This window comes from Colletotrichum lupini, chromosome 4, assembly GCF_023278565.1.
Source record: "Colletotrichum lupini chromosome 4, complete sequence".
Classification (NCBI taxonomy): Eukaryota; Fungi; Ascomycota; class Sordariomycetes; order Glomerellales; family Glomerellaceae; genus Colletotrichum; species Colletotrichum lupini.
This window is the reverse complement of record NC_064677.1, coordinates 7,702,436-7,728,748: the sequence shown is the minus strand read 5'-3', so window position 1 is coordinate 7,728,748 and position 26,313 is coordinate 7,702,436. Positions and strand designations below refer to the sequence as shown.

Sequence of the window (26,313 nt, the reverse complement as noted above, 5' to 3'; positions counted from 1 at the left end):
CCTTGAGATGGTGAGACACTTGTGCGCTTTTCCATAACTCAATGCCCTCCTAATGACGGCTTGCCCTTTCCTTGGGAAGCATGATGTCTTTTGTCCATCGAGCTCTAGCCCACACATTAAAACCCAGCTGGGCCAGGTTCGCTTTCTTCCAGCTATGATACCGTCACCCAGCACTTCATGATGATGACATTGAGATGCCTTGTCAAGCTGACAAGATGTTTCGTATGGAGCTCGAAGTCTGGTAGTGTGCCGAGCCGACGCCGGCGTACGACCAAGTGGGGTTACCGGATGCACCGAGTCGATCTGGCGCCGATGGTCTCGAGAGCATGACGGACAAGCCAGGTGTTTCTTATTTGTCAGTTACGAAGGGACTTCGGGACGAGAGGTCTTCTAAGTTGGGGCCCAATAGCGAGGAGAATCGAAACCGAAGTCGAAGTAAGCAGTGCGTCTGTCAAGCTGCGAAGGAGAAGTCAGAGTTCCCGTCCCATCCGGCGGGTGACGCGAGAGCACCCAAGCTAAGCCTCTCTGTGTGCGAGCTGGACGGTGGAATATTTGCAGCACGGCATCTGAGCCACAGTAGGACACATCGCCTTGGTCCAGGCCGCGCAAGATATCAAAGACAACTGAGCAATCCCGATACGATGCCATCGATTCCCGCGAAGACAGGTGGGTTGGTAGTAGTTCAAATGTCAAGACGCGGACACTCTGTGAGCTGCGCCAGACGCGCAATTCTCGGAAAGTTGGTCGAAAATGGCGGAAGCAAGGTGTTCGGTCTGCCTTGGCATGCAGAGTGCTACTGGACGCACAAAGACCCTGCATCTAGCAGTCGGAGAAGACGAGCCACTCAACTCGAGAAACAACGTCCGGCATCTCGTCCCATGGTGTTGACGACAGAATAGGTATTAGTGTTTTCAGTAAAAGGGTGAGCAATTGTTCGGGTCCAGCCATCCGCTTTGGCATGCCGCATGTGAGGTTTTCATCGGATGGGTGGGAGTTCAGCAAACGCTTGGCCGAAGCACCAGACGAAGAAGCCGCAGCCATGTGCTTTTCATCCGAACCGAAACAGAACCTAGGAGGATCCTGTAAGGATATCCGTAAGGAGCACAGAATACTGAGATGCAAGTTGACAGTCCCAGGCCTTATTTCGATGAAGCATCCGAGCGGAAGATTGGCAGCCTTGTTCGGAGCCTGAAGAAGATTAGCGTGTTGACGATCACGACCGAAGGAGACGATGGAGCCTTGGAGCCTTGGAGATGCAAGCAGCCAGCGAGGGGTCAGAGTGCGAGGAACTGAATCGTGATGAAGGATGTGGTTGGCCCGGTGCGAAAAGAGAAAAGCCAGGGGGGAGAAGAGCTGGAAAAGGATGTTGGATGACGTCGTGGCAGGGTGGGGGCTGGGCCGAGGAAGGTCCCTGCGCTGGCAGTCGGTGACTGGCGTGCGCGACGAATCACAGTGGCTCAGGAGAACCAGACGCTAGGGGGACGGTCCAGCGCTGTTGCCCAGCAAGATCTCGGTTGACTACGGGTTCACCGTGTGCGACGGACTATCAACTGTATGCTTAACGTGCAGAATCACGTACGTATCTACAGTCCGTCTGATATTCTGCACCGTCATGTGGATCCCGGCAGTGGCTCGGTGGTGTCGTCATGGCCCACCCGACGCATGCGCTGTTCAGCAGGTGGGCAGCGACCAACACCGGACCCAACTCCACGAGCAGCAAGCTCAGCTGCTGCTTCCTTCCATCCAAGGCTCCAAGCAGCCAAAAGTCGCAGGAGCTACGCTCAGTCAGGGCCTCCTTTACACAGAGTAGGTAGTTACTGCAAACCGGGGGTCTCCTTCTCTCCCCGCTAGTTTGGCTTCGTACCCTGGTACCTACCTGAAGTAGGTACTTCGTACTCCGTACACGCAGTCCCGAGTTTGGTTTGGCGTCGGCTGTCTGAAATTCTGAATTTGGTTTGCATCATCTGATTGCTCGCCCGACGTCCAATTCTTTATCCCTCACTTTTCCCCCCAGACCCCCGATCTAGGTACGGATACTCTCGTCTCCTCTACCAGCTCAGTCTTTAGGAACACTAATCCTGCACTCCCACCAGCCTTGTTACAATCTCGGTCCGCCTGTGAGCCGCTTAAGCTGCCTTACAGAACCAACAAGTCGGTCAAACGAATCATCCAGACAGCGAGAGACATCAATAACCCCGGCATCCCTACCTCTACCCTTCCTATAGTTCCCTCCAAGCTATCACTGCCGGGGTTTGAACAAGGGTTAGAAGCAAACGGAAAACAACCCCAGAAACATAAACCAGAGACAACCCGCCTCAGCCTGTCATAGCTCCCTCGTCCCTCTGAAACACTTTTTGCGAATCCGGTGAGTTTTCCCATTGCTTATCATCGACGCCATAGCCTACCTTTCCCCAAGTGACGAGTGTAGAATTGCGATTGTGTATCCGTACACACCCGTACGCCATCTACTTTGTCCTTCCCAGGCCATATCTACTACTTCTCCATTACCTTGCATTCCTGCACAACCCCGGCCACCCAGAAAAGACACAATCGCTGAGTACAAATCCCTACAGGTCTCCGCCGACCCTCTCCTCCCAGCCATCGCAAAGAATCGCAAACACCACCCTTCGGAGAACAAAAAAGGCAATCCAACGAACAGCCAAACCGAATCGCAGAAATGGTTAAACGTGAGTCCTCTATCCTTGTTCCCGCCCTTGCGCCGCGAAACATACTCCAAAGTCCCAGCTGCAGACTGACACAGCATCATTCCAGACGCCCCGCTCGGCACTGCTGCCATCGTTTTCCTCTCGGGCTCCATCGTCCTGCTGCTCTTCGTCATCCTCTCTGCTGTCCGCGACGCCGCGCCCCTCAACAACACCTATTTCCTCGAGGCTGACACTACTGGTATCACCGGCGCACGCAACGGACTGACGCGGTGGAACTACTTTTACTACTGCAACGACCAGAACGCAGAGTGCTGGGGTGCCTGGCCTGCCCCGGCCTTTGGCTGGGCCTGGGGCCGTGATGCGGCCAACGTTCCCACCGGCCTTTCAGGTAGCCACGGAGGCGGCACCACCAGCACCGAGTATTTCTACATGTGGCGCTTCGGCTGGGTCATGTACCTGATCGCCCTCTTCTTCATGGCTCTTGCCTGGTTCGCCAGCTTCCTCGCATGCTGCGGTCGTCTCGGCGCCGCTGTCGCCGGCCTGGTCTCCGCCTCGGCTCTCTTCTTCTTGACCGTTGCCGCCTCTTTGATGACGTACGTCCCCCAGTTATCCATCGTCTCATTTTGTTCGCAGTGACTGACATTTCTCTATAGCGCAACATTCGTCAAGGCACGCAACGCTTTCCAGGCCGAAGGTCGTGAGGCCCACATTGGCACCTACGCCTTTGGCTTCACCTGGGGAGCCTGGGCCGCTCTTCTCATTGCGACCCTACTGTTCTGCATCGGCATCCGTGGCGACAAAGGCTACTCTGGAGGCAGCCGCTTCAGCCGCAAGCGCAGCACTCGCAGCCGCCAGTCGTTCGACGTCAACAGCAGCCGCCGTGTCAAGGAAGACTATGCATAAGGCAGCTGCTGGCCTTTCACAGCAAAGGAGCACCACGAATTTTCCCACAACAATTCCTCATCGTGGGCACCATTCCAAAATCTCAAGGATGTTGTATTAATGATATGTCCATCGTGTGTATGTTGTACTTACGCAATAATGTTGTCTTGTTTCTGCATTTCGCTGGCGTTTTGGAAGAGCCACATACACCCATGAGGTCTTCCCGAGATGGATCGATGGTCAACCTCTTGTTCATGGCCTTGGAGTTATGCGTCATTAGTACCCGGCTCCGACATGTACCGCTCTTTAGGTCTACTCCAAACTAATAGACTAATGCCGTAAACTTTGTCACTCCAGACCACTTGAAGCGTGTACCTTATGTTTGGCGATGTTTCCTCCAACGATGAGAATTTGCAAAGTATAAATGTAAGAGTTACGAAATCCTCGAGAGCGAGCCCTCGTACGCTGCATGAAAACTGAATGACTGTCATGCTCCTATTTGTGTCGCAACTTTCTCACCCATGAGTATCGATCCACTTACCTAGTCCTATCCTGAACTCGCTACGTACCATGCGTACGACCGAAGAGGTTTGTATGCTTTCAGAACTCCTTTTCGATTGGATTACGGCGTAGGACAGGTTTCTCTAGGCAAAGGTACTTCTTTATTGACTGGGTCGCTCCTTTATTTTAGAAATTATCACTCAGAAGGGCCCATTGCCTCCCACCAACTCTGCTCACATGCATCAGGTCTTGTTCTCGCTGCTCCTTGTCTACATGCTCAGTCGGACCACACGTGTACACATACACACACACGACACAGAAGTTTTCGTCGATAGCATCTCGGGATCTCTCAACACCTCAGTTGCCTTTTTGTCATCTTGAAGCTCTTCTTTCTTTCTGTCTCGTTGTCATGCCACCCAGCCCCTCCGTCGTATATGCTCCTTTCGTTGTAAATACTCCCACACCCAGTAACCCATCATGACCATCAATCCGTGATTCAAGGAAAAGGGGGAGTGACAAAATTGCCAATCAAGAAAGGGAAACGCCATCCGTGTCGTATACTGGACGTTTCCAAAAGGCCGTGAAGCCTATCACTCAACGCAAGCAACGCAGAAGAAACCACCCCAATTGTCGAAAACAAACACTCCTTGCCAACCAGTAGTATATGCTGATGATGCAATGTAGAAATACTTGGATTGAGGGTATGAGACAAAGCAAAGAAAAAAAAAGATGAGAAGTGCAAGGGGCCGAATAAGAAGACTAACGAAGGCCAGCTCGGTCAGCATGGGAATTTGTGAATGTCATAAACCTCCCCCGCCGACAACGTGGCTTCGACCGACTTTTTTATTTTCTCTCTCAACAACGCCTATTCCAGCATACCACCAGCTCCGACTACAGGGCTCGCGGCCGGGGACTGTAATGGAGCAGCGTGTAGTGCCGGTTTGGCGGCCGGAGCGATGAGACCTGCGCGCTTCCGCTCCAACACAGACTTGACCCAGTCTGCGACTTCTTCATCCTCGGTGCCAGACGAGAGGGAGAGCTTGCCGACGGCATCTGCTACGGCCTCAGCTTCCTCTCCCTCTTCTGCCTCCTCGGTAATCGTCTCAATCTTGGAAAAAGGTGTCATCCAAGGGTGTTGGAGCAGCGCCGCATAGGTTGGACGATCCTTCGGAATCTTGTTGAGGCACTTGCGGACAAAGTCGTGTGCGGTGCTGGAGTAACCTTCTTCTGGCAGGCCTGGAGGCTCTCCCTCAACAATAGCCTGTCACCAAATTAGCTCGCGTCTCTCAGCAATCTTCAGTATACTTACACTCAGCTGGCTGAAAATCGTCGACGATACCTCTGGCGGGTAGGGGTACCGTCCCAAGGCGCACTCGATGACTGTCAAACCGAGACTCCAAATATCGCTCTGCACGCTGTATGTGCCATCGGCGCCAGCTGTCATACCTCCTCCTGAGATACGTTCCGGTGCCATGTAACTCTGGCAACCAATGTTGGTTTTGGCGATACTCGCAACAAGGTTTCCACTGACACCAAAATCGCAAATTTTGACTTGGCCTCTAGTATTGGCCAGGATGTTGGTGGGTTTGACATCACGGTGAATGATGTTATGCTCGTCCTTCAAAGACTTGAGGCCCATCACCGTGGAGTATGTAATCTTTTGTAGCACGCCTTCGGGAATACCACCGTCGTACAACTTGTCGATCGATCCACCGTCCATGTGCTCAATGCACATATAGACGGCACCTTCTTGGAAGAAGGCTCCATAGAAGTCAATGATGTAGGGCGATATACACTCGTGTAGGATAACGAGCTCCTTGAGAATGGTCGTGAACTTGGCCTCTTCCAGTTCTAACCGAATCTCCTTCATCGCCATCACCCTGCCAGTACCTTCAGTGGATGCTGAGACTGGTGATGACTCGATCGATGTGTCGGCATGGCGGAGGGGTGATGGGTCCGACTGTGACGAGTTCAAGTTCGGATTCTTGAAACCGCCCAGTCCAGATCCAAACCTCGGTACTCTAGGCTTTGTATGCCTCACTTTGTAGACGGTACCGTAGTTACCCTTGCCAAGCTCGTCCAAGACCTCCACTTCGTCTAGCGAAATGGTGAAAGCTGTGCCATTGGCGAAGTTAACACCGTTCTTGGTGATAGTTGCAGCACCGTCGAACGTAATCCACCCCTTCTCCGAATCAATGTATTTCTTGAACTCGTCCATCTTAGATCCAGTCGTTCCGTTGGGTGCACCGCTCCCATTATTGGAAGGACCGTGGATATCAGACAACTTCGGCGCGGTCGGAGAGGCAGGCGAAGGACCACCGCCCATGTCGGAAAGTTTCATCATGGGTCCACGCCTAGCAGCAAGAGATGGTTTCGTTGGGATGACCGGGGCAGAGCGTGGCATACCACCAGGCGATGGGCGAACCATACCAGCAGGCAGCTTCAGCCCTCCAGGTATTCCGCCAGGTAACCCTCCGGGAGAGCCTTGTCGTGGGACTGGAGATTGCGGCGAGCTTGCCATATTATTGGGAGGGGGTTGTGAGCCAGCAGGCTTGCCCATGCGCTGAGCGTGAAGCGCCCTTGCCCTTGCCATGACTTCGTTCATGGCACCACCACCCATGCTCATCATGGAAGCGGTAGGAGGCGGACGGCGTGCGTTGCTCAGCATGCCCAACGGTGTCGAAGACGGAGTCATATTTTGGGGATCGGAGACGGTGCGAAGCGACGGGAGACGTTTGGGCACTTCTGAAGGGGATTCCGAGGGGCCTTCGAGTGGGGTGCTGGCCTCGGAAGAGTCGGCGGAACCGGGCGACGTAGGGCTGCCGAGTCCGTCTCTATCGCCAACGTAGCCATCGGGGGTGGCAGGCAAGGAGTCTGTAGTATTTAGGTCCGTCATTGCGAGATGTGAATTGACCTTGGCGGTGACCTGATGCTATCGATGGTCGATGGGAGAGGGTGGGCGAGTGAGTCGACTGCAGGCAGTGTCTCGGATGACTCTATAGCATGTGCAGGTGATGGACCGGGACGGTAAGGTGCGGGAGGACAAAAGTCGGGCACGCGATAGATATCGAATTATCGTCAAGTCGGGTCGCACGCGGGGTGCTAGGGAGACAGGAGGGTCGATCGCTCAGAGGTAAGCGATGGCAGAGGATCGAAAACTCGAGGGTTGTAGCGAAATGCTGCCACGGGGTCTAGACGCGGCGGTTTTGGTAGTGTGGCCTGCTGCGCAGTCGGGGTCGGGGTTGCGACCGGGGCGGTGGCAAGGGCAAACTCTAAGTCGGAAAATGGCAGAGAATGCGCGAGCGGGCTAGGCCGGCCAGTCCGATTTTGTTGAGCTGTAGCGGTCGTCTGATGACTTACTGGCTTGTGAGTCCAATGTCCAATGCTGAGCAGAGGAGTAGGGAGAGGAGAGACGGATGGTGAAATAGAGAGTGAGACAGAGAGAGGAGGGTACGGAGAGTGGTGGGGCGAGACGAGAGTGAGTGAGTGAGTGAGGGTGATGAGAGAGGAAAGAAGAGAATATGCGAGGGTGGATGCGACGTTTAAGGGGAGGGAGATAGATGAGGGAGGCTGAGGTATGATAAAGAGAGGAGGATGGATAGGTATCGAGAAGAAAGGTAAGGTAGGCAAAGCGAGGTACGGATAGAGAGACCGACACATATGATGTCCTCGTTGGACCTTCTCTGTCGCTTTTGCTCTATTCAAGGACCCAAAAAGAGGTTGGCGGCGGGGCATGAATTAGACGAGGGAAAATGGGTTCGAAGTCGCAAAGCAATTTTAGTGCAAACGTCACAAATGCAGCGCAGCCCAGAGTACCTTGGCTATCTGTCGTCGAGTAGGGGTACATGGGACCATCCGCGACGCAGTAACCTTAGTCACTCCTCCACGGGCTGAAGAGAGCACTTCAGCAGTGAGTGAGGTGGGTGACTCGTGAGAAATTCCAGGCGGGGGATTACGGACTTGAGGTAAGGTACATGGACGTGCCTGCCAGGACTCAAGAACTGGGCAGACGATGGAGCAGACAGCAAGGTATCTGCTCCATCTTTCTTGTACCTGTACCTTCCGTCCACTGTGGATGCACTATACGCTTGTACCCATCCAGCAAGGTCGACGTCTGCCTCTGCTTCTGCCCCGGTGCCTGCTTCTGAGCAGCATCGAGCAGAATTGCGGAAGGAGGAGAAGAGAACCCAAAGGGCATAAATGCACCGCTTGATGGGAGAGAGTGAACTGGAATTGGACGGGGTCGGGAAATTGAGGAAACTTGAGGCTCACCAATCAACCAATCTCTGGTGAAAATCTAAAGACCGAACCGTAGTGGGTGTTGGATGCCAGAGGTCAATGCCTTGTTGCTCTGCGCGTGTTTGTGTGTAGGGCATCCGTCTGCGTGCACGGAAAGAGGCCAAGTGATGGGCGAGTTCAGATGGGAAGAGGGGGGCGAACTAGTACAGCATATATAGAATCTACAAATCTATTAGTCGTTGATAGATAGAGTTGCACGCTGCAGCAGGGCAGAAATAGTCGAAAGATATGTGGGATGTGTCAAGATGAACGGGACAAAAAAAGGCAAAAAGGGCACTTTGGGCGCCAACGTCCAGGTTGTGGCTGTTGAGATTGACCTTGACGTTGACTTCTATTCTGTTAATTACGGTACCTAGATGGAAGATCCAGGATGCAGTCTCCGTAAAACGCGGTCCATACTCCGTACCTTACTCCGTAAAGATACCTTACATCAATAGCAATCTCACACCGGGCATTATTGACGGTACGTATGCCCAGAGACACTCAATTCCCATACTTTTGGTAGGTATCTCAGCCGCATCCAGTTAATGATAGCAAAGCGGGCAGGTAGGTAGGTACACCCCTATGTGCCGGAACGTCTTCTTCCTGCCTTTACCTTCCAATTGCCCGCTCAACAAGGTACATCGGTACGAAAATCGAAACTCACCTAGAAAGAGGCAGGAGAGGCTCGTCGTGTCATCCACAATCAAGTCAGGTAGCACCATTCCGGTTCCATGCTGTTCTTCTTCGGTGGGACCTGACGGCTGCCCGGCAGTCCAGACTTCAATGTTGGTCAGTCAATAGCACTCAATAATCTGAGGGTCTAAAGGGAGGAGATCCCTGCCTTGGCTTCACAACTACAGACATCAGGCAAGGTCAGGGAAGGCAGCTTGGGCAGATGCGCCGCAAAAAGAAACAAAAACCACATATCAAGCCTTCCCGGTGTGCAATAGCAGCGCAATGGAACAGCAGCGCAGCAACAAGTTCTCTCTCAACCTAGGCCTCGCAGCACTCTCCCGCGTCCCAAGCATGAAGGGAAAACATCCATCCATCCATCCATCCGCCCTGCCCTGACTCCCTGAGCCCTGAACGATATGCACATCCGCATATGCAGCGACTGTCCCTTGGAGAGCACCGCCACCTGCATCACCGCCCAGTCTATCCAACTTCCTCTCGGCTTCTTCCAGGACATCGTGCATCCGGTGACAGCGGTCTACTCCAATCGTTTTCCAAGAGCTACCCACGCATCGTCAGTCAGATCTCACCATTGCGACAGTTCGACTACCTATCTCACACTGCACCAAACAACGAGATGCCCTGCGTCTACAACGACAACCAGCAGCCACCCAGAGATACTTGTGTGGCTCGGCTGTCGCAAGGGGACCAGGCCCATGGAGTCATTCGAACCCCCCCCCCCCCCCCTAAGCAGGCTCTGTGGCTCTTTAGTGAGCATTGCAGGGGACCATCAGCAAGGTTTTTCCGCACATCACCTCTCGACGGTGGACGCGCCTGCATATGTGCTCCATGCATTATGCTCCATCTGCTAAGGATACTCGCTCCAGTGACGGGAATGACTGAGCTAGCTTCTGTACATCAAGAGTGAGAATCATAGCGCTAATCTCATCTTGCGGAAACCTGCTAACTTCGTCGCGATGTTTCTGAAAATAGCACATGCAACGGCCAGAGTGATGTAACTCGCAGCTCGGAACCGAGCTGGTCTACAGACCCCTACCTCAACCAAAGCGATAGTAGCCACCAAGCAGACGAAACCCAGATACAAGCAACGGACGACTAGACCGTTTCTGTCTTACACCGCAACAACAGCTGCATTTTTCTTTCTCGACACCTTTCACGATCCGGCCCCCACAAACACAGCACATTACATAGGGACGCATCGGCCATGACTTCTGGCGCCCGGCGGAGGGCTTGCCTGTTGAAGGCAAAGCAAACGATTGGCGAAGGCGGCACCGTCATGCGGTCGAAGCACCCACCAGGAAGGACGACGACGGGCAGTCTAAGATGAAAGCTGCATATTCCCCCGTTGACGCTAGTCTCTTAGACCGCAAAGTACCGTGCCGAAGCAGCGGCCATCTGAATTTGCGCATGGCATCCTCGACCTCGTCGACCAATGATCGAGCCGTCTTGATAGAAGCCCTTCGAAAGGGCAGGACTAAGGTAGGCTCTGTTCTCTGCTTGGTAGGTCTCTGTTGGAGAATGGAGATTGGAGAATGCTTCCCTTTGACAAGTTTGATAGTGAGGGCCCCTCAGCGCCAGTGTCATCCATACCCCGGTCACTGATCCTAGCCCCCTCTTCCGGCGTCCCGCAATTCGTCAATTTGCTATGGGGTCGTCACTGAGGAGTGATGACGTTGATGGAGTAAGAGGGAGTTCCACGAGTTGCAAAGAGCAACGCCAACGACAGACTGAGAAAAACTTGTGGCTTGAAGTTTTGAACGGACGAGCGTAATTTCCCGTGGGAGGCTCACTACACTCGCGCTACTGGCTACTTAGCCCGTACAGCGTCTCCTGGTGAGGTGCAACCCCCACCGCAACTCTTCGTCGTTGAAGCACGTCTGCCCATCGCGGATCGGGAATGGGCAGGCTGCTGACCTCGAAAAGTACAGGGTTGTACACAATGCCATCCGATGATTTTCCTAAATCAAGAGAAGGTCGAAATGGGTTTTGCATCATCGCTATGCACTGGTATTAGGAATTCATGGAAGAAACGGCAAGCCACTAGGTCAATTTCCCATCGACTGATGACGTTTTCTCCCGTCGTCCAGAATATGCGTACGATACGTACTATGTACATTTGCTTTCCCCAAAGAATTGAACAGGGCAGCTTTTTGGGTAGGGACCTAGGTACTTCGATGCCTTATCTTATCAATAACAGCGGACAATTACCTCCGCCTGACATCATCGAGGTACGAAATTCTTCTCTGCGTTCCGTCCAATCGTAGTTCGACCGGAACCTCGCCCGCGTCTATGCGATTCGCTGACGTCTTCGTGCTGCAGTCCAACAGCCAAGGTGCCTAAGTACCTTAATTGTTAGGTAAGACGTCGTCGGTCGGAGCGTCTGAGCATCTCGAAACCACCACGTCTAGGGCGGGCGTGATCGCGGAAACACAAGATGCCAGCGAGCAAAATCCCATGACCTGATCTGCGAGATCTGGAATACGGAATCTAGAATACGGTGAACGAAAACAGAATCCAGACTATGGGCACGTTTCCTAATCTCATCCACAGCCGCCACTCGCTACGGCCTACCCGCGATCATCGCCTCACAGCCCCCCGGGGAAAATATGCAGTTTCAAAGTCTAACGGTCCACGCAGTCGAAAGGAATTCAAGGGTCCTCTAATTTTTTAGTGTTTTGATGCCCTGATGCCCAAGAGAAAATGTTACCCTCCAAAAAGATCTGCCTCTTGAGAGGACACACCCAGAAGAGCCAACGCTGGATGCCGCGCAAACCGGACCAATCCTGTCGCGCAGTCGACCGGAGCTCTCGCCGATGGTCGTCGAAAGTGGCAAATGCTGTCAAAACAGAGTATCCCATGGTAAACTGTAGTTCAGCTCGCCAGGGAAGGCCCTGCAGAGTCAAGGAGAAGCGTAAATTCAATGGCAAGCGGCCTCCGAGATGTTGCAATTGCCGACCGTATCTCCTATCAATTCCGCGTCTTTTGATTCAGTCTACGAACATTTGTAATCGTCTTGTTGAGGTTGTTGACTTTGTCGATATCTGGACCGGGGAAAAGCAGAGCGAAGAGGATGAACCCTCTGTCGTCATCAGCCACATGGTTTCGCCACCTGCACTCTGCTCATCCGTCGTGCCACAAAGCAACCACAAGCACCGTAGAGATTATCCTCGATTCTCCACATCTGTCATCTGTTTCACTTTGATGTCCTGTCCAGTCTTGTCCAGTGTGACTCCTCTTTCCCCCACGCCGCTCGTCGATCACCTCCTTTGGTGCAAGTGTGTGTAAGCTCCTGGGCTCTGCTGACAGCTTCCGATAATCTCGACGTCGAACAAGACCGTAATGTTGCGCATCTCGGGCGCATGATGTGATGCTGATTGATATCATGCATCTAATTTTTGTGCATATCACTTGTTCATCAAATCTTTCGAGGTACGTAGCCGAAAGTCTGGCGATTGATGTGATGCAAGTTGTAGACGTATTTCTTGTTCATCCTCCGAATAGCATGTCTATTACGTCAAGGTCGCAAGCTAGCACAAGATGAGACATCGAAACATCAACCACAAGCATGGTATTACTTTGGTTTTTTTTTTTTTTTTTCTTGGTTTGGATTGAGAGGGAACTTTCAGTGCTGACGGCATTGAAGCCTGGACGATGGGTTAGTCATGCCGTCTGTAGATCATTAACCGGGAGTATTGAAGCATCGTGAATTAAGTGATATAATTTTGAGGATTGCAGATGGTGTTCACAACAAACCGGACCAACTACGGCAACCGATGTTGTTTCCCTCATGTCGAATAGCCCAGTGCACAAATCCCCGGACTGAGTACACTTGTAATCTATGAGCCATCTTTCGTGATGTGGGAATAACTGGGTGATAATAATTACCTTCTGCGTAGATGAGCTATTCATTAAGGTGCTGAATACCCGAAATAGTCATCGCACTCGACATTGAAGATTCCCATTACTGGTCTATTCGCACACCCGTCATATTTCTCGCGCTCTACGGGTCTCGATATATTTCGGCCTCTGGCCATATCGATGTACGTCTAAAAGCCCTGAAGAAGAGATCCAAAGGCTACCTTACGAGGAGCAATCGATTACGATCTCGGGCTGAGAGGAGTAAAATTAGATGGATGTCTTCGTTTATTCGGAGATTGGTATTGACCATCTACTGTGTTGTCTATGATTCCAGCATACCAGCCAAATACAGTCTACGATATTCATCACGAGAAGCTTCCCCATCTACCTTCTCAACCGCCGGCATCGAATTCTAGATGACTGGTCGGACCGCTGCCACCAGACTGGAGAAGTGATATCGCGTGGTCATGATAATTAAGAGGAATGTCCTAAGACTTGCCCGCATCCAGAGATTGTTGGAAAGGCTGCCTCATACTGCCTATTTCATGTCAATATTCTTTACGTTTACCTGCGTAAAGGGGCAAGCGATGCAAAGCAGGTGCCCAAGGCGGGGATCTAAGGCAGGGATCTAGAGCAGGAGATCTAGAGCTGGCCTTCAGGAACGGGAAGAAATCACACAGAAGAAAGAGACGCTGGTTGATGGAAATTGGCCACTAGCCATCATTTTCATGAAGATGTATGTAAAGGAAGGAAGTCATCGTAATCTCACAAGGGTTTTCATCACCTAGATATTCAAGTTAGTATATCGAGGCCGCGACGATGCCAAGTGGGCAGTACTGACCTCCTTGTGGGAATGGTGAAGCTCTTGCCGCAGCTGAATCTGGCTCGTGCCCGATCTTCGTTTCCTTCCTTCCTTCCTTCCGTCCAGAATGGGATTCTTAACGAGACGGGTTGGGCTTCTTCATGAGGACAAAGTCCTCCTCGACAACTTTGTCGTCCTTGGCCGGCGAGTCCTCGTAATAGGGGTCCCAGCAGTCGTCATACTCATCATCGTCCGCGGTCTCGAGGGAGCTCGCGTGCTGAGGGCGAGGCTTGATGACGCGACGAGGCTTCTCGTGCTGCTGCTGCTGCTGCTGTGCGGTGGAAGAGCGGGCAACTTTGCCCGCAGGGCCAGCAGACTTGCTGTCCTCGTTCTTGGGATCGGCCATCTGTAGAGTCTTCTCCTGTTTCTGCTTCTTCTTCTGATCGAAGGTCTGGTTGCTCTTCATATTGGGCTTGCTGTTAGTTTTGTTGTGGTGTGGTGTATAGTAGGTGTCTTGATTGATTTTGTATAGCAAGGTGAAGAATTTTGAGAAGAGGTTTTGTTTCTTCGATGGTCCTCGACGAGACGAGAAGGTGAGGACTCTCAAGGCTGCCCGGTCAACCGCATTATCGTGGGCCTCAGGACGTCTTTTGGGCCCGTTATAAGGGTTTTGTGTGAAATGCGACATCTTTAGTGAACCCTCGGCGCAAATAGAGACATACTGGATCGGGAGAACAAAAGCAACCGGCCTGCTGCCAGTGCTCTCTTCATCGTTCGGAAGAGCGAGTCCCACGGCAATATGTCTAGGTGTTATCCGTGATATACTCAATGATTTTGGACAATGACTTTGAACGTCACCAGTCAACCTGAAGCTGCTGGTCTCGCTCACGAGGAACGAAAGTTATGAGTGAAAGCCCGAGAAATAGCTGGTTCATTGCTGCAAAACACTCGTCTGCCTGCTTCAAAGGATGCTGAGACGGGCCCTGAGCTCAACAGCTGGAAACAGGAAAAAGGAACTACGTGAGGGCATCAGCACATCTATCTACCAAGTGATCGCCTTCCTAAGTACCTGCAAGTGCAGGGCTTTGACGACGGGAGATCGCAGAACCTGCCAAGAGGCATGTTCGATACTCAAAGGACCATCACAGAAGAATCGAGAAGACTGTAGGTAGCATCAAACGTTTAAGCTGGCCGAAATACCGACGAGATACCGCGCATGGTTGGAAGCAACGGGCAATGTGGAACATGTCTTGGCGATCTGATAACAAAGTCATCCAAAGTGTAGCAGCCAAGTCGTTTCTGCATAGCCTCATGTTCTGTGTTTGTATTGAACCCAACTTGGCGCGGTGGAAGTCTGATCTCCCGGCTCGAGATATCTTGTCTCGTCATACGTTTGACACCACCGCACAATGGACTGAGAGCAGTAGCCTGAATATGGTAGCTGTGGTCGAGAAGTAGAAGGCATCTACCTTGATGGAGCATCTGTGCGTACGTTTAGTAAAGCTCAAAGCTACCGTTTCCATCATGGGCAAAGTTGAGGAGAAACGGCGGGGTGATGGGGAATGCAACAGCCTCACTTCGGATGTGCATGCAAAAGGGCGAAGTAGGAGGGCAAACGCAGCCGAAAGTTCCCTCCCTGAAGTCGCTGCGGACCGCGGCCACGAAGCTTAAGTTGCTGGCAAGACCCTTGAATAGTTGGGCTCCGAGGCAGCTTGGCGGCGGTATCGGGGCTAAATCTTGACCGCACAGCCCGGGGTGCGGGAACTATCAGCGCAGAGATGAGATGGCGAAGCAAGCGTTCGTTGATGGTGTCTCGGCAACAGTGTGGCTGAGGAGGTATTCTCTTACATCCCATATCTGGGAAAGAAACAGGCAAGATATTTGTGTGTTGGGAACGAGTGGGTTCCGCTGTGTGCTGAATGGGAGGCTAACAGAGGTGAAGTTCCCGAAACGAACGTGTGCTTCTCAATCGCTGCAACCTGACGTACAGCATGCGTACCTGCGGAACGCGGGAGGCGATCTGATGTTTCTGTGGGTGCGGGTGCGGGTGTCTCTCGGAGGAAGATCGTCAGGTGTGGCATCCCATGCCGAATGGATACTCTCTGGTGTATCCGTACTCCGTGTACGGATACTCTGTATGGAGTAGGTATAGACTCATAGAGGACCATTCAAACAACGTGTTGGTAGGTATCCGTGCTCGGTGGGTGTACTGCCGTAAATGTCGTGAATGTCTGGCGATGCAAGGTCGTGTGCCGATGTGCAACATTATCAGACAACGGATGAATCAAGAAAGATGGGGGGCGGAAAACCGGAAACGGCCAACGGCAGGGGATAGACTCCTGGAGCTAAGCAAGGGACGGGCGAGAGAAACGGTGGTGAATGGATGGATTGAAAGTCGGCTTGCGTCGCAGTCGGAGGTGTCGCAGCAGCTATCGGTAAGGAAGAAGGCCAAAGGCGAGGGGCCACGTCGGGTCCGTCATGTCAACGGGAGCTGGCGACGTCAGGGCAATTTCGATTTCGATTCGACGCCATTGCCAAGGCGCCGTGTAATACACTGCGCCTGTTGTGCCAAGAGCCAGTCGGTCAGTTGGTTGTTCTGTGAGGCGCTTGCTTCTGGGTGCATATTGATGATGTGCTTCCTGTTGGACCCGTTTGGTGTTCTTTTTGCCACCAGGACATACAACGCAGCGGCTGCCTCCCTCGAATATCTCTTGTGGGCTCGCATGGTCTGTAAGAAATGGAAGAAGTTAAGTTGATGAACAACTTGATACATACCTACAAGTATGTAGAAGATGGCAGTGCACAGATGGAAGGGAGGGAGATGGGAACCTACCACATTAAGCGTACTGCTAAAACGGAGCAAGAATAGCCGGGGTGCCTTGCATGCAGAGTTTTGCGGGTTGCAAGACCCAGCAGGAAGCAACAGGGTGGTGGCAGCTCAGTTTCGGCATGAGTTGCTCAGAGGCACAGAATGGAGACTTGCTCCTGCTGCTGTTGCTGCTGAAGCTGGGAGCCCGGCGTCATCGTGGGCTCATCCGCGCTCCTGATTGGGCGCCAAGTGTTTCTTAGCGGGAGGTGTCCGTCACCTTAGTGCCTTCCACTACGCAGTGGGTGGGTGGCTGCCGGTGTGCCAGGTTGCGGCTTGTCGCTGAGTGTGTTGCACATCCCCACTGGGGGGAAGGTGTCAAGGTTGCGTCGCTGCACCATCTGCGTAACTGATACGGTCCAGTCTGAGGTGGCCTGGGAGTCTGGACCTTATCTTACTGCGTAAAGCTGGGCAAGAACAGGCAGTAAAAGTATACGCAGCAGGCAGAAACGGTAAAAACAGAGGTGACGGAATCTGGGGCTGTTCCCAAACAGTGAGCTGTCACGCTGAAGTGGCACACTGCGAGCCGCCCTCATCCCTGGCGACCTCAGCCTGGGCAGCCCAGCCCAGTTGGTACGCCGCCATCGCCATTTTTTTTGCGCCGTGATTAGCTCGCCTCGACTACGTATTTTTCTTTCCTTTATCAATCTACCCACTCGGACCAACCTCATATCATCGTGCCTTCCCTTCTGTGGCTGAGAACTCTCGGTCCTTCTACCCATCACCTTTACCTGTATTCTGCCTTTCCCTTCTTCCATCTTTTCCCCCTCCCACACCTTGTCCATCAACTTGATACCTGCACGTGCTTCCTTTCCTCAACGATTCTCTACCAAACGACGAGCAGCGACACCAATACACTAATACTACCTACTTTCGCACTCCCTCATGTCTCTTGTCGCCAGAGAATGAGAGCTTGGTCGCAAACTTCTGGAAAAGGCCGAACTCTACTGTGGAGGCCCGACACATACCACCGATAATCCCGACATCCAACGAAAAACCCGATCACCGACTTCAACACTGTACCTTACTCTTTCATTTGCGATCCGTCCCATCGCCGACTATCCGAAACATTCACATCGCGCTGCTTGGGCCCGATTACAAGGTCAACGCGCCGCGCCAAGCCTCTTGAGAACCTTCCATCAGCTTTGGCCGCTCAGGACCTCCGTCCTGAAGCCCTTTCTATCTCCGCCGTAACCTTCCTTCAACCTCGACATCCGCAGTCTCCGTCTTTGCGCTCTCTTTTAATATCCACGTCCCAGAATGGACCAACAATACTTGACGTCGCCGACGTCGTTTCGACTGGCAGACATGGCTCAAAACGTATACGAAATGCCCCTCATGGCTATGAAGAAGCCTCACGATTCACACCCCTCCATGGGTAACTTGGTTCTTCTCGTCTTCGAGGCTGTCCTCGAGGTTGTGTGCGTGAGCTTGCCGGGCTACATCATTGCCCGTCTTGGCCACTTTGATGCTGAAAAGCAAAAGTTCTTGGCCAACCTCAATGTCATGCTATTCACGCCTTGCCTTAGTATGTCTACAATTCCACCTCGCCTGCACGATAGTGTCCAAGTAGCCTTCCTAACAGTGTTCACAAGTCTTTACCAAGCTGGCTTCGCAACTCAATGCCGACAAGCTCCTCGATCTCGCCGTAATCCCCATCATCTTCATCATTCAAACTCTTGTCTCCTGGCTCGTCGCTACCGGCGTCGCCCGCGGCTTTGGCTTCAACCGCCGCGCTACTAACTTTGTCACGGCCATGGGAGTCTTTGGAAACTCAAACTCCCTGCCCATCTCTATGATCTTGTCTCTGTCGCAAACTATCAAGGGGCTACACTGGGACAAGATCCCCGGGGACAACGATGACGAGGTTGGTGCCCGTGGTATTCTATACCTCTTGATCTTCCAGCAGCTCGGTCAGTTGGTGCGCTGGAGCTGGGGCTACCACGTGCTGCTTGCTCCCAAGGACAAGTACCCCGAGTACCAGGACGAGCGCGTCGAGGAGGGACAATACCCGGGAGATCGCGAGACCGCTCCCCTATTGACCGAGTACGATGACGGCACCGCTACTTCCCGTAGTCACTCGAGTGATGACCTATCCAACTATGAGCCGGCTGGTCGCACCCCTGTTGCTAGCAGATCCAGAGCCTCCCCCGCCGATACCGAAGACGAGGACGACGACTACCTTCCCAAGAAGCCGATGAAGACCAAGGGTCTCGCACCCCTCAATGGTAACCATCCCGTTTTCGACGGAAGTGGCGATGAGATATCGTCCTTTCCCCGCATTCGTAACACGGATGAACCCGAAATCCCCGAGGGAGTTAAAGGCTACCCTAGCCGCGTTAAGAACGCCTTCAACAACGCCGTCACCTCTGCTAAGGAATCGACATCAAACTTCTTTGCGAGAGTCTACAACAGTTTGCCGACCCCCTTCAAGACGATTCTCTCGGCCCTAAGCCGCTTCGCCGGCAAGTTTTACAACTTTTTGTGGGAGTTCATGAACCCGCCTCTGTGGGCCATGCTCAGCGCCGTCGTTGTTGCCTCAGTCCCGGCCCTGCAGAAGATCTTTTTCGAAGAGGGATCCTTCATCAAGAACAGTTTCACGGATGCTGTTCAGTCCAGTGGTGGTGTCGCTGTGCCCTTGATCCTGGTTGTTCTTGGTGCCAACCTAGCTCGCAACACGCAAAAGAGCGAGAAGATGCGGGATCCTGAGGAGGACCAGATCGGAACCAAGCTGCTTGTCGCATCCTTGGTGTGCCGCATGCTCCTGCCGACTTTGATTATGACCCCTATTCTGGCCGTCTTCGCCAAGTATGTGCCAGTCAGCATTCTGGATGACCCCATCTTTGTCATCGTCTGCTTCTTGTTGACCGGCGCCCCGAGTGCTCTCCAACTGGCTCAGATTTGCCAAATCAACGAGGTTTACGAAAGTGTCATGTCGAGAATCCTCTTCCAGAGCTATGTTATCTGGTATGTAGCCAAATGTGTCTGGATTTCTTCCTCTGCATATACTAACAAGTGTCGTAGGATTCTTCCATCAACCTTGGTGCTCGTCATGTGCGCTCTTGAGGTCGTGGAGTGGGCTGCATAGGCTCCCTGGTGATTTCTTTTGTTCTGGAGGGCACAAGGTAATAGGCAATATAATGGTGCCGTTGATTTCAACAGAAATGGTTGAGGCGTTCAGGTATCCTCAAGACACGACGTGGCTCGGGGCAAAAGCAAAACATGAATTGGCCCTTTGCCATGTATTATCACGACACAAGCGGATTGGAAGGCAGTGGACTGCTGTACACTTTGAGTCTGAGATATCAGGTCCTTGAGGGGACTTGTTTGCGTCATCGACGCTTAGCAATGTTACAGCGAGTGTACATAGTAATAATAGGAATCTGTACATTATCATGGAACTTCCTCCTGATTATCTGCCTCCACACTATGACCTGGACATGATGTTCGATACGGTTTGATTTCAATACAAATCACTCGCTTTCATAAGTCTCATCCTCGTTTCGGACACTCAATAACGCGTAAGAATCATAGCGGCAGACACAGATTAGTACCTCGAGGAGGCCTTAAAAAGAGCCAAATCAGAGAATATGACTTAAATGTTAAAGAATAAGGCAAGGCGTAGGCATATTGCGGTTCGGCCGATCTAGAGCCACGCAGGCACCACAATCTCAAATAGAGTAAGGTATGTTGAACCGACGTTGTCTACCTTCATCTTCCGCATCTAGATGCCTTTAAAAGTAAAATGACTGAACCGCAGTTGCCCGTTGACCGAACCCCACCGAGGCGCGTGCCTGCCACCTCGGTATGGATCCACATATATCACGTGATCACACGTCAGTCCTGGCACGACAGGAAAGAGGGTCGCGGTTTGCGACGCCTTGGTCAATTTCGCCAACCTGTCAACCAAGCTTTTGTCCCAAAACAACTAACCATGGCGTCCCGAACAAGATCGCTCTCTCGCGACCGCTACCGCGACCATTCTCGGTCATTGACACCGCTGTCAGACCGGTCTCGCTCCCCAGTCCGTCGTCATACGTACGATTCGCGATCTCCGTCGCGTTCCCGATCTCCCACGCCGCGACGAAATGGCAGGCAGAGAAGCGGAAGCCGCAGCCGGAGCCGTGGAAGAAGCGCTAGTCCTGCTATCAGAAGCACCAAGGTAAATTGATCTTCTCGCTCTATGAATCACTCACGCTGTCATTTTTCAAGCTGCTGACTCTGCATTGAATTAGATTGTTGTCGAGCGATTGACCAAGAATATCAATGAAGCCCATTTGGAGGAGATCTTTGGCCAATTTGGGCACATCAAGGATCTTGACCTGCCCATTAATAGAACTCGTCAGTATCTGTCCTCACAGGGTCGACTTGAACGGCCTCCAAATGGATCCCTGCTACATGAGGCTGACATTCCTTCTCCTCCAGACGGCACTAACCGCGGCACTGCTTACATCCTATACGATACCGAGGCTGATGCCGAGGATGCTATTGCCCACATGCATGAGGCACAGCTTGATGGCGCGGTAATCAACGTTTCAATCGTCCTTCCCCGGCGCAAGATGTCCCCAGCACCTCCAGCTGCTCGACGTGGCGGAGGCTCCGATGCTAGAGGCGGCCGAGGGGGAAGAGCTCAGGGCGGATTCCACGGTGGTGGAGGAGGCGGACCCGGCCCTTTCGGCCAGAACGGTCCTCGACGGGGTGCATCACCACCTCAGGGTCGCTTTGGCCCCAGATCAGACACCTACCGGCCTCGATCGCTTTCGCATTCCCCAAGCCGATCTCCCGTCGCTGCTCCTCCGTCCAGAGGCGGTGGTGGAAGCAGATACCGAAGCCGTTCAAGATCATACTCTCGGTCTCCATCACCACCCCCAAGACGTGGAGGAGGTGCACGCGGTAACGACCGCAACCGCCGAAGAAGGAGCCCGAGTCGAGACAGCTATGATAGCTACGATAGCCGTCGATCCCGGTCCCCGAGCCGTAGTCGTGATCGTGGCGGTCGCGGCGGCGGCGGCGGCGGCGGTGGCCGTGGGTACAGATGAGTCAAATTTGGAGCGCCACTGGGCGAAATGGGTTTGGTTTGTGATTTCTCTTTCAGGCGTTATGAGGAACGAGGAAAAGTCGGCTGGGATACCCTAAGGCGGGCGGCGGGCGTGGGCATTTCAGTCAACCCGTAAGACCTGATTATGCCTGCATGTATTCTCAGCTAATAATGCGTAGACAAATGCTTAGATTGCTGGATCTTCACACATGTTTCACGCCCTACCTCGACTGGTGACTCGATGCCACGAATCTGCCTTGCACGCGGAATCCACTGTGTATTTTGACATTCTCGGCTCGCAGAGCTAAACCACACCTGATCACTAATCAAAAAAAGCCTGCGATTGTCAAGTGACAACCTCGCGCGTGGATTTAAGCGTTGCGTGTGGGCTTACGCCGGAGCTTCGTATATTGCAAACTGGCAACATGATTTATTTATTTTGGTTGGTCTGAGCAGGCTGATTGGATGGTATTATGGCGAATAGGAGGGCGTAGTTCGAAGATCGGTCAGTCCTATTTCGGTGCTTTTTGCCTTTGCCGCAATCCTTCGTCCGATAGAGCCAACCCGATGAGTGCAATGCTGTGGAGTCTTGCCGGCCGTTCCCGCGATACATCACGGTTCTCAAAGGTTCCTGCACTTTCGACGAAGTTCCCGGTCATCTCAAAGAGTCACCAAGTCTAAGCAAGGGCGAAACCTGTCCGAGTTCTGCTTCGGCGGTCGCGACTGAGTGTACTCTCGGGCGGAGAAAGTGGATGCGGTTCGGGCTCGATTTGGTATCATGTGAGCTTACACAACCTCACAGAACACGCCTATCTTGGTCTCCGCCCGACTGACATTTCATGAGATGCAGATCAACAGATGTTGCCTACGTCCATGACGCCTTTCACAGCGATTCGATGTTGAGTCAGCTTCCATACATGTTTATTTTTGACTCCCATAGAGCGAATCGACATCGGGGCAATAGGCAGCGTTTGGCCACTTCGAGTCTTTCTGACCAAGCCGTGCGGTTGCTTACGCCGAAGTGGAGGAACTGACGGCACGACACCGAATGCTATTATTTCGGATATCACCTTGTGGACTATCTGGAAAGAATATGCACAGTACCTTGGGGCCACCACAAGTGTACGACGGTTGACAGAGATTCTTCATCTTTCGGGTTGCACAAACTCCATGTGCTTGGTTTCGGGCACGCTGACAACATATCTGAACACGCACCCTCATTTGGCACTGAAGAGACCCACGCAACATGCAAGTCGTCATGGTAGCTGTCAGAGCCAATCGTAGGCTGTTCAAGCTGACCCTGATACTGGGATGAGGGGCAGTGGCCCCTGAGAACTCGTCGTTCACGCAGGCATCACACCAATAACTCCGCACCCCCCGCCAGCCTGATGCTTCACAACCACCTGGCCGGTTCACCCAAACGAAACACCGGCGGCGGCGGCAGCAACATCAGAACCGGCAGCCAGGTACAAGGTGATTATGTCTCGGCTCTAGGGTAGCCCTGCTCTATTACCTACTGTTGCTCTATCACCCCATCAAAGGGCTGCAACAATTCTGCAGCAGGGGGTTTAAGGCCGGGGCGGCCGACAGTAACACCCTACTCGCCATGGCTCACCCGCGATTTCGACAAGTGAAGTCTCTTTCTGACTCAAGAAACTTGCTTTCAGTCGTCTTACGGCATGTTCAATATGCCGCAAGTCCACACTTGCGTGGCAGCAAGCCAAGCATTGGAAGCGGCGCAGAGGGGAGTTCCCTCGTTGTGAGTTTGGTGACTGTCCCCTACCCCAGTCAAATCCCCCACATCGCTCACTTAGGAGAAAGCTAAGCTGAGCTAAACAGACCAAAGAGGTCAAACGAACGCATCTTGACCTAGTCGACTGCCTTATAACACTGGGTCTCATGATCCACCAGGCTGATTGAGACTGAAACGCCGTAAATGCAAGAGATCGTTCTCGGCCACGATCCAGCACTCCATAGAGTTTGTACAACGTCGTCGTTCAACGGTTGACAAAGCCTCAGCATCCTTCAGCCCTATGGACTTACACCCTCGCCCTGCTCCAGCCTGCTGGGTGCAAAGCATGGAACAACGTGGGATGTGGGTGTGGCCAAATCCGCCCCGTCGGCTCTGCGCTAGACCGGAAAAACGTACGCACTGCGTCCTTCGCGTCAACTGCTTGCTTACGTCCTGTACATCTTGGGCCTCTCGTCTACCCCCCGGGTGCTCATTTTGTCCCAGTATCAGCGTGGCCATGTCTCATTTCGCCTACCCTCCACACCCTATCTTGGAATATCAAATTCTTTGGATGTAGATTGGACAAAATCCGCGCGAGCCACACCACACCCGGCTGAGTGGCCCCGCGTTCATCGTCTTTCTATCCCCAAGCCTCCCAGATGGGGGCTGTTTCTTAGCCTCTCAGTGTGGCCCAAGGCCTTTTGTTCTGCTCAACTTACGTGTTCTGACTTGTTCGCTCGGCCGGCCCCGACATACCTGCAGTCCGGAACCAAGAACCGGAGGACGTCGTCGTTGCTCACATGACGGACCACCTCGGCGGGACTCTTACCACCCCCCCTCAGTCGGCGACTGACGACCAGGCAGCAAGTCCAGAAATACTCGTTGTTACTGCTGGGCATTGTACCGGGCGACTGACAGTTCGTTGAACAACAGGTCTCCGACGCGTTCATGCCATCGGCCGGCCGTTTGACGATTTGTTGCCTGGCTTGACTGGTTACACAGCTGCTTTCGACGAGGCATAATCCCACGTTCGCCGTTGGCATCTCACGCTGTTGACTGCCACACACTTTACCCGACCCCTGCCGCACTCATCTTGGAGTAGGATGTCCATCCACCCCTTCACAGCCATGTTTGCCTATTCCTTGCCCGCGGGGGCGCCCTTCCTACCCACTCTCTTGGGAGCCTTATGCCGAATCTGGTTGGTCGTTCCCGGTTTCTGGGAGCCTGACCGGTAGGCTGTATGTGCTTCGACTTGCCTTGCCAGAAGCGGCTTGAGATCCTTACGGGAAGGGAGTACAAAGTTGATGTATCCTTTCGCAATACCCCCTTCCATCCCTTGTCACACGCGATATTTAGCAGATGAGCTCTGGTTGTCGTGTCACACAAGGCAGTAATCTTCGCGCTAAGCGCCAGGTCAGTTGCCGTTTGGATGTCTTTGAGGACATGGTGTCGGAGGTATAGACATGTTCAATGGACTAGCTGGGCAATGTTCAACGTTGTGGAGGGTCCTTGTCTGTGTATATGTCTTGGTGTATAGGCAGAGCCTCATGGAGGGTTCATGAAGACGTATATAGGAGGCGGCTGGCAACTGGTCTGGATGTCTCAGATGGCAGAACTCTATCACCACAACCCTCAACCACTCCTAGCAAGACTCCCAGAAAACACTGATCAGTCACTTCATCATTCACTGAAAACACCGTCTTTGATACCTCTTATTCCCCAACTTGATCATAATTGGCCCCCAAATCCTGAACAACTCCAACAAGGCCACACTATAAAATTACTCGTCTAGAGAGGCACACATTGCAACAATGTTGTCCCCGATATACTCAAACATCTTTGACAAGATCAACGTACCAACACACATTTCTGACGAAGACTTTGAAGAGATCCACGTACCAACAAACATTCCATACGAGGGCTTGGGCATCTACCCAATTACCTTTCCCGATCCTCCTCCTACACCACCCGGCGGCGGTCCCCGTGGACCTACCCCTTGGCCAAACGTGCCTACGCCCCCAAACAGTCCCTAAGCTGGGAGACTAGTACGGCCACGACAATTAGCTTAAGACTCTCTGGTCTACACCGATACGTCCAAGATGTTGTTCGTGAAAGCACCCGTTGGGGAGGAGAAGAGCGGAAAGAAGACGGCGACGGCTACTTCCGGTCAGAAGAAGGGCGGCGAATTCTCCTCGGCTGTCAATGGAGACTCGAAGACTACCGCGAAACCCTTTGAACTGCCTGGGTGCTCCGTTCAGGATCCGGCTACCAAATGCGGGTCTTCAGCACTGCAGCCGCCGGGGTCTCAGGATCCTGCTAAGCGGTCGTCTTGATGGCTACTTATACCTCTGTATCTTGGCGACTCTTTCTTCGGCTCAACTCGGATCTTCATTCCTAGTTTCTACAATTCTCATCATGTCCTTTGTTCCCTTTCTTTTGTCCCCGTTTCACGCCCCCGGCATGAAAACATCAACACGGGGACCAGTACACTCGCAAAGCATACACTAGACTTGCATTCTCTGCGAAGAGAAAACGCATCATCCGCATATCATTAAGCAGTCGTTCAACGGTCTCTTTTTTCTCTATTCGGTAGCAGGCATTTACGGTATTGGGTAGCATTCGCTTTTTAAGTAATAGAGAAACGGACGTCCATGTAGTCAATACACTTATCAACATGGAGCTCAAACAATCTCTCCATCCTGCTTTGTGATATGTTCTAAGAGATCCGAGCTGAAGGATTTCCTTATCCTATGGGAATCTGGGGGCCGTTAGCCCTCTCTTGGGTTGTGTCTCTTGAGATTTGCTCACTGGTTGCTCAAATTGACCTAAGGTACGTGGATAGAGAGAGAGTTGGCATGGCTATGGTGAACAGCTACAGTGAGCTTATAGGGGAGGCTCGTGTCACTACTAGACGATCAGTATTCAGCCTAAGCCATATTTGAGGGCTAAAGAGAGATGACCTCACGACTCAATGATTGAATACCATGTACAATA

The 26,313-nt window shown here is 52.7% G+C and overlaps 11 protein-coding genes across 11 annotated transcripts; 6 read left to right on the top strand and 5 right to left on the bottom strand.

Moving 5' to 3' along the window:
- Positions 1–2,677: 2,677 nt before the first annotated feature.
- Positions 2,678–3,569, top strand: CLUP02_09386 (SUR7 protein; the record flags this gene model as incomplete). The annotated part of the gene is made up of 3 exons (XM_049288364.1): positions 2,678–2,687; positions 2,773–3,259; positions 3,320–3,569. 3 exons carry the CDS (start codon positions 2,678–2,680, stop codon positions 3,567–3,569), a joined length of 747 nt encoding a protein of 248 aa, XP_049145508.1.
- A 1,345-nt stretch (positions 3,570–4,914) lies between these two features.
- On the bottom strand, positions 4,915–6,945 carry CLUP02_09385 (uncharacterized protein; the record flags this gene model as incomplete). Its single annotated transcript, XM_049288363.1, has 2 exons — positions 4,915–5,310; positions 5,359–6,945. 2 exons carry the CDS (start codon positions 6,943–6,945, stop codon positions 4,915–4,917), a joined length of 1,983 nt encoding a protein of 660 aa, XP_049145507.1.
- Positions 6,946–6,981: 36 nt separating this feature from the next.
- Positions 6,982–8,425, bottom strand: CLUP02_09384 (uncharacterized protein; the record flags this gene model as incomplete). The annotated part of the gene is made up of 7 exons (XM_049288362.1): positions 6,982–7,045; positions 7,162–7,746; positions 7,843–7,870; positions 7,929–7,951; positions 8,010–8,102; positions 8,162–8,257; positions 8,322–8,425. The coding sequence occupies 7 exons, from the start codon at positions 8,423–8,425 to the stop codon at positions 6,982–6,984; spliced, it is 993 nt and encodes a 330-aa protein (XP_049145506.1).
- A 168-nt stretch (positions 8,426–8,593) lies between these two features.
- On the top strand, positions 8,594–10,122 carry CLUP02_09383 (uncharacterized protein; the record flags this gene model as incomplete). Its single annotated transcript, XM_049288361.1, has 10 exons — positions 8,594–8,671; positions 8,718–8,811; positions 8,873–8,894; positions 8,999–9,119; positions 9,191–9,202; positions 9,281–9,347; positions 9,411–9,529; positions 9,604–9,698; positions 9,774–9,926; positions 9,996–10,122. 10 exons carry the CDS (start codon positions 8,594–8,596, stop codon positions 10,120–10,122), a joined length of 888 nt encoding a protein of 295 aa, XP_049145505.1.
- Positions 10,123–12,560: 2,438 nt separating this feature from the next.
- On the top strand, positions 12,561–13,297 carry CLUP02_09382 (uncharacterized protein; the record flags this gene model as incomplete). The annotated part of the gene is made up of 4 exons (XM_049288360.1): positions 12,561–12,602; positions 12,667–12,725; positions 12,827–12,846; positions 12,957–13,297. The coding sequence occupies 4 exons, from the start codon at positions 12,561–12,563 to the stop codon at positions 13,295–13,297; spliced, it is 462 nt and encodes a 153-aa protein (XP_049145504.1).
- Positions 13,298–13,819: 522 nt separating this feature from the next.
- On the bottom strand, positions 13,820–14,149 carry CLUP02_09381 (uncharacterized protein; the record flags this gene model as incomplete). The annotated part of the gene is made up of 1 exon (XM_049288359.1): positions 13,820–14,149. One exon carries the CDS (start codon positions 14,147–14,149, stop codon positions 13,820–13,822), a length of 330 nt encoding a protein of 109 aa, XP_049145503.1.
- A 3,660-nt stretch (positions 14,150–17,809) lies between these two features.
- CLUP02_09380 (membrane transporter) lies at positions 17,810–21,685 on the top strand (the record flags this gene model as incomplete). Its single annotated transcript, XM_049288358.1, has 5 exons — positions 17,810–18,077; positions 18,145–19,520; positions 20,496–20,711; positions 20,785–21,072; positions 21,128–21,685. 5 exons carry the CDS (start codon positions 17,810–17,812, stop codon positions 21,683–21,685), a joined length of 2,706 nt encoding a protein of 901 aa, XP_049145502.1.
- Positions 21,686–23,484: 1,799 nt separating this feature from the next.
- CLUP02_09379 (uncharacterized protein) lies at positions 23,485–24,269 on the bottom strand (the record flags this gene model as incomplete). The annotated part of the gene is made up of 2 exons (XM_049288357.1): positions 23,485–23,808; positions 24,039–24,269. The coding sequence occupies 2 exons, from the start codon at positions 24,267–24,269 to the stop codon at positions 23,485–23,487; spliced, it is 555 nt and encodes a 184-aa protein (XP_049145501.1).
- Positions 24,270–24,454: 185 nt separating this feature from the next.
- Positions 24,455–24,764, bottom strand: CLUP02_09378 (uncharacterized protein; the record flags this gene model as incomplete). Its single annotated transcript, XM_049288356.1, has 2 exons — positions 24,455–24,645; positions 24,704–24,764. 2 exons carry the CDS (start codon positions 24,762–24,764, stop codon positions 24,455–24,457), a joined length of 252 nt encoding a protein of 83 aa, XP_049145500.1.
- A 366-nt stretch (positions 24,765–25,130) lies between these two features.
- On the top strand, positions 25,131–25,352 carry CLUP02_09377 (uncharacterized protein; the record flags this gene model as incomplete). The annotated part of the gene is made up of 1 exon (XM_049288355.1): positions 25,131–25,352. One exon carries the CDS (start codon positions 25,131–25,133, stop codon positions 25,350–25,352), a length of 222 nt encoding a protein of 73 aa, XP_049145499.1.
- A 66-nt stretch (positions 25,353–25,418) lies between these two features.
- On the top strand, positions 25,419–25,652 carry CLUP02_09376 (uncharacterized protein; the record flags this gene model as incomplete). The annotated part of the gene is made up of 1 exon (XM_049288354.1): positions 25,419–25,652. The coding sequence occupies one exon, from the start codon at positions 25,419–25,421 to the stop codon at positions 25,650–25,652; it is 234 nt and encodes a 77-aa protein (XP_049145498.1).
- Between the last annotated feature and the right edge of the window lie 661 nt (positions 25,653–26,313).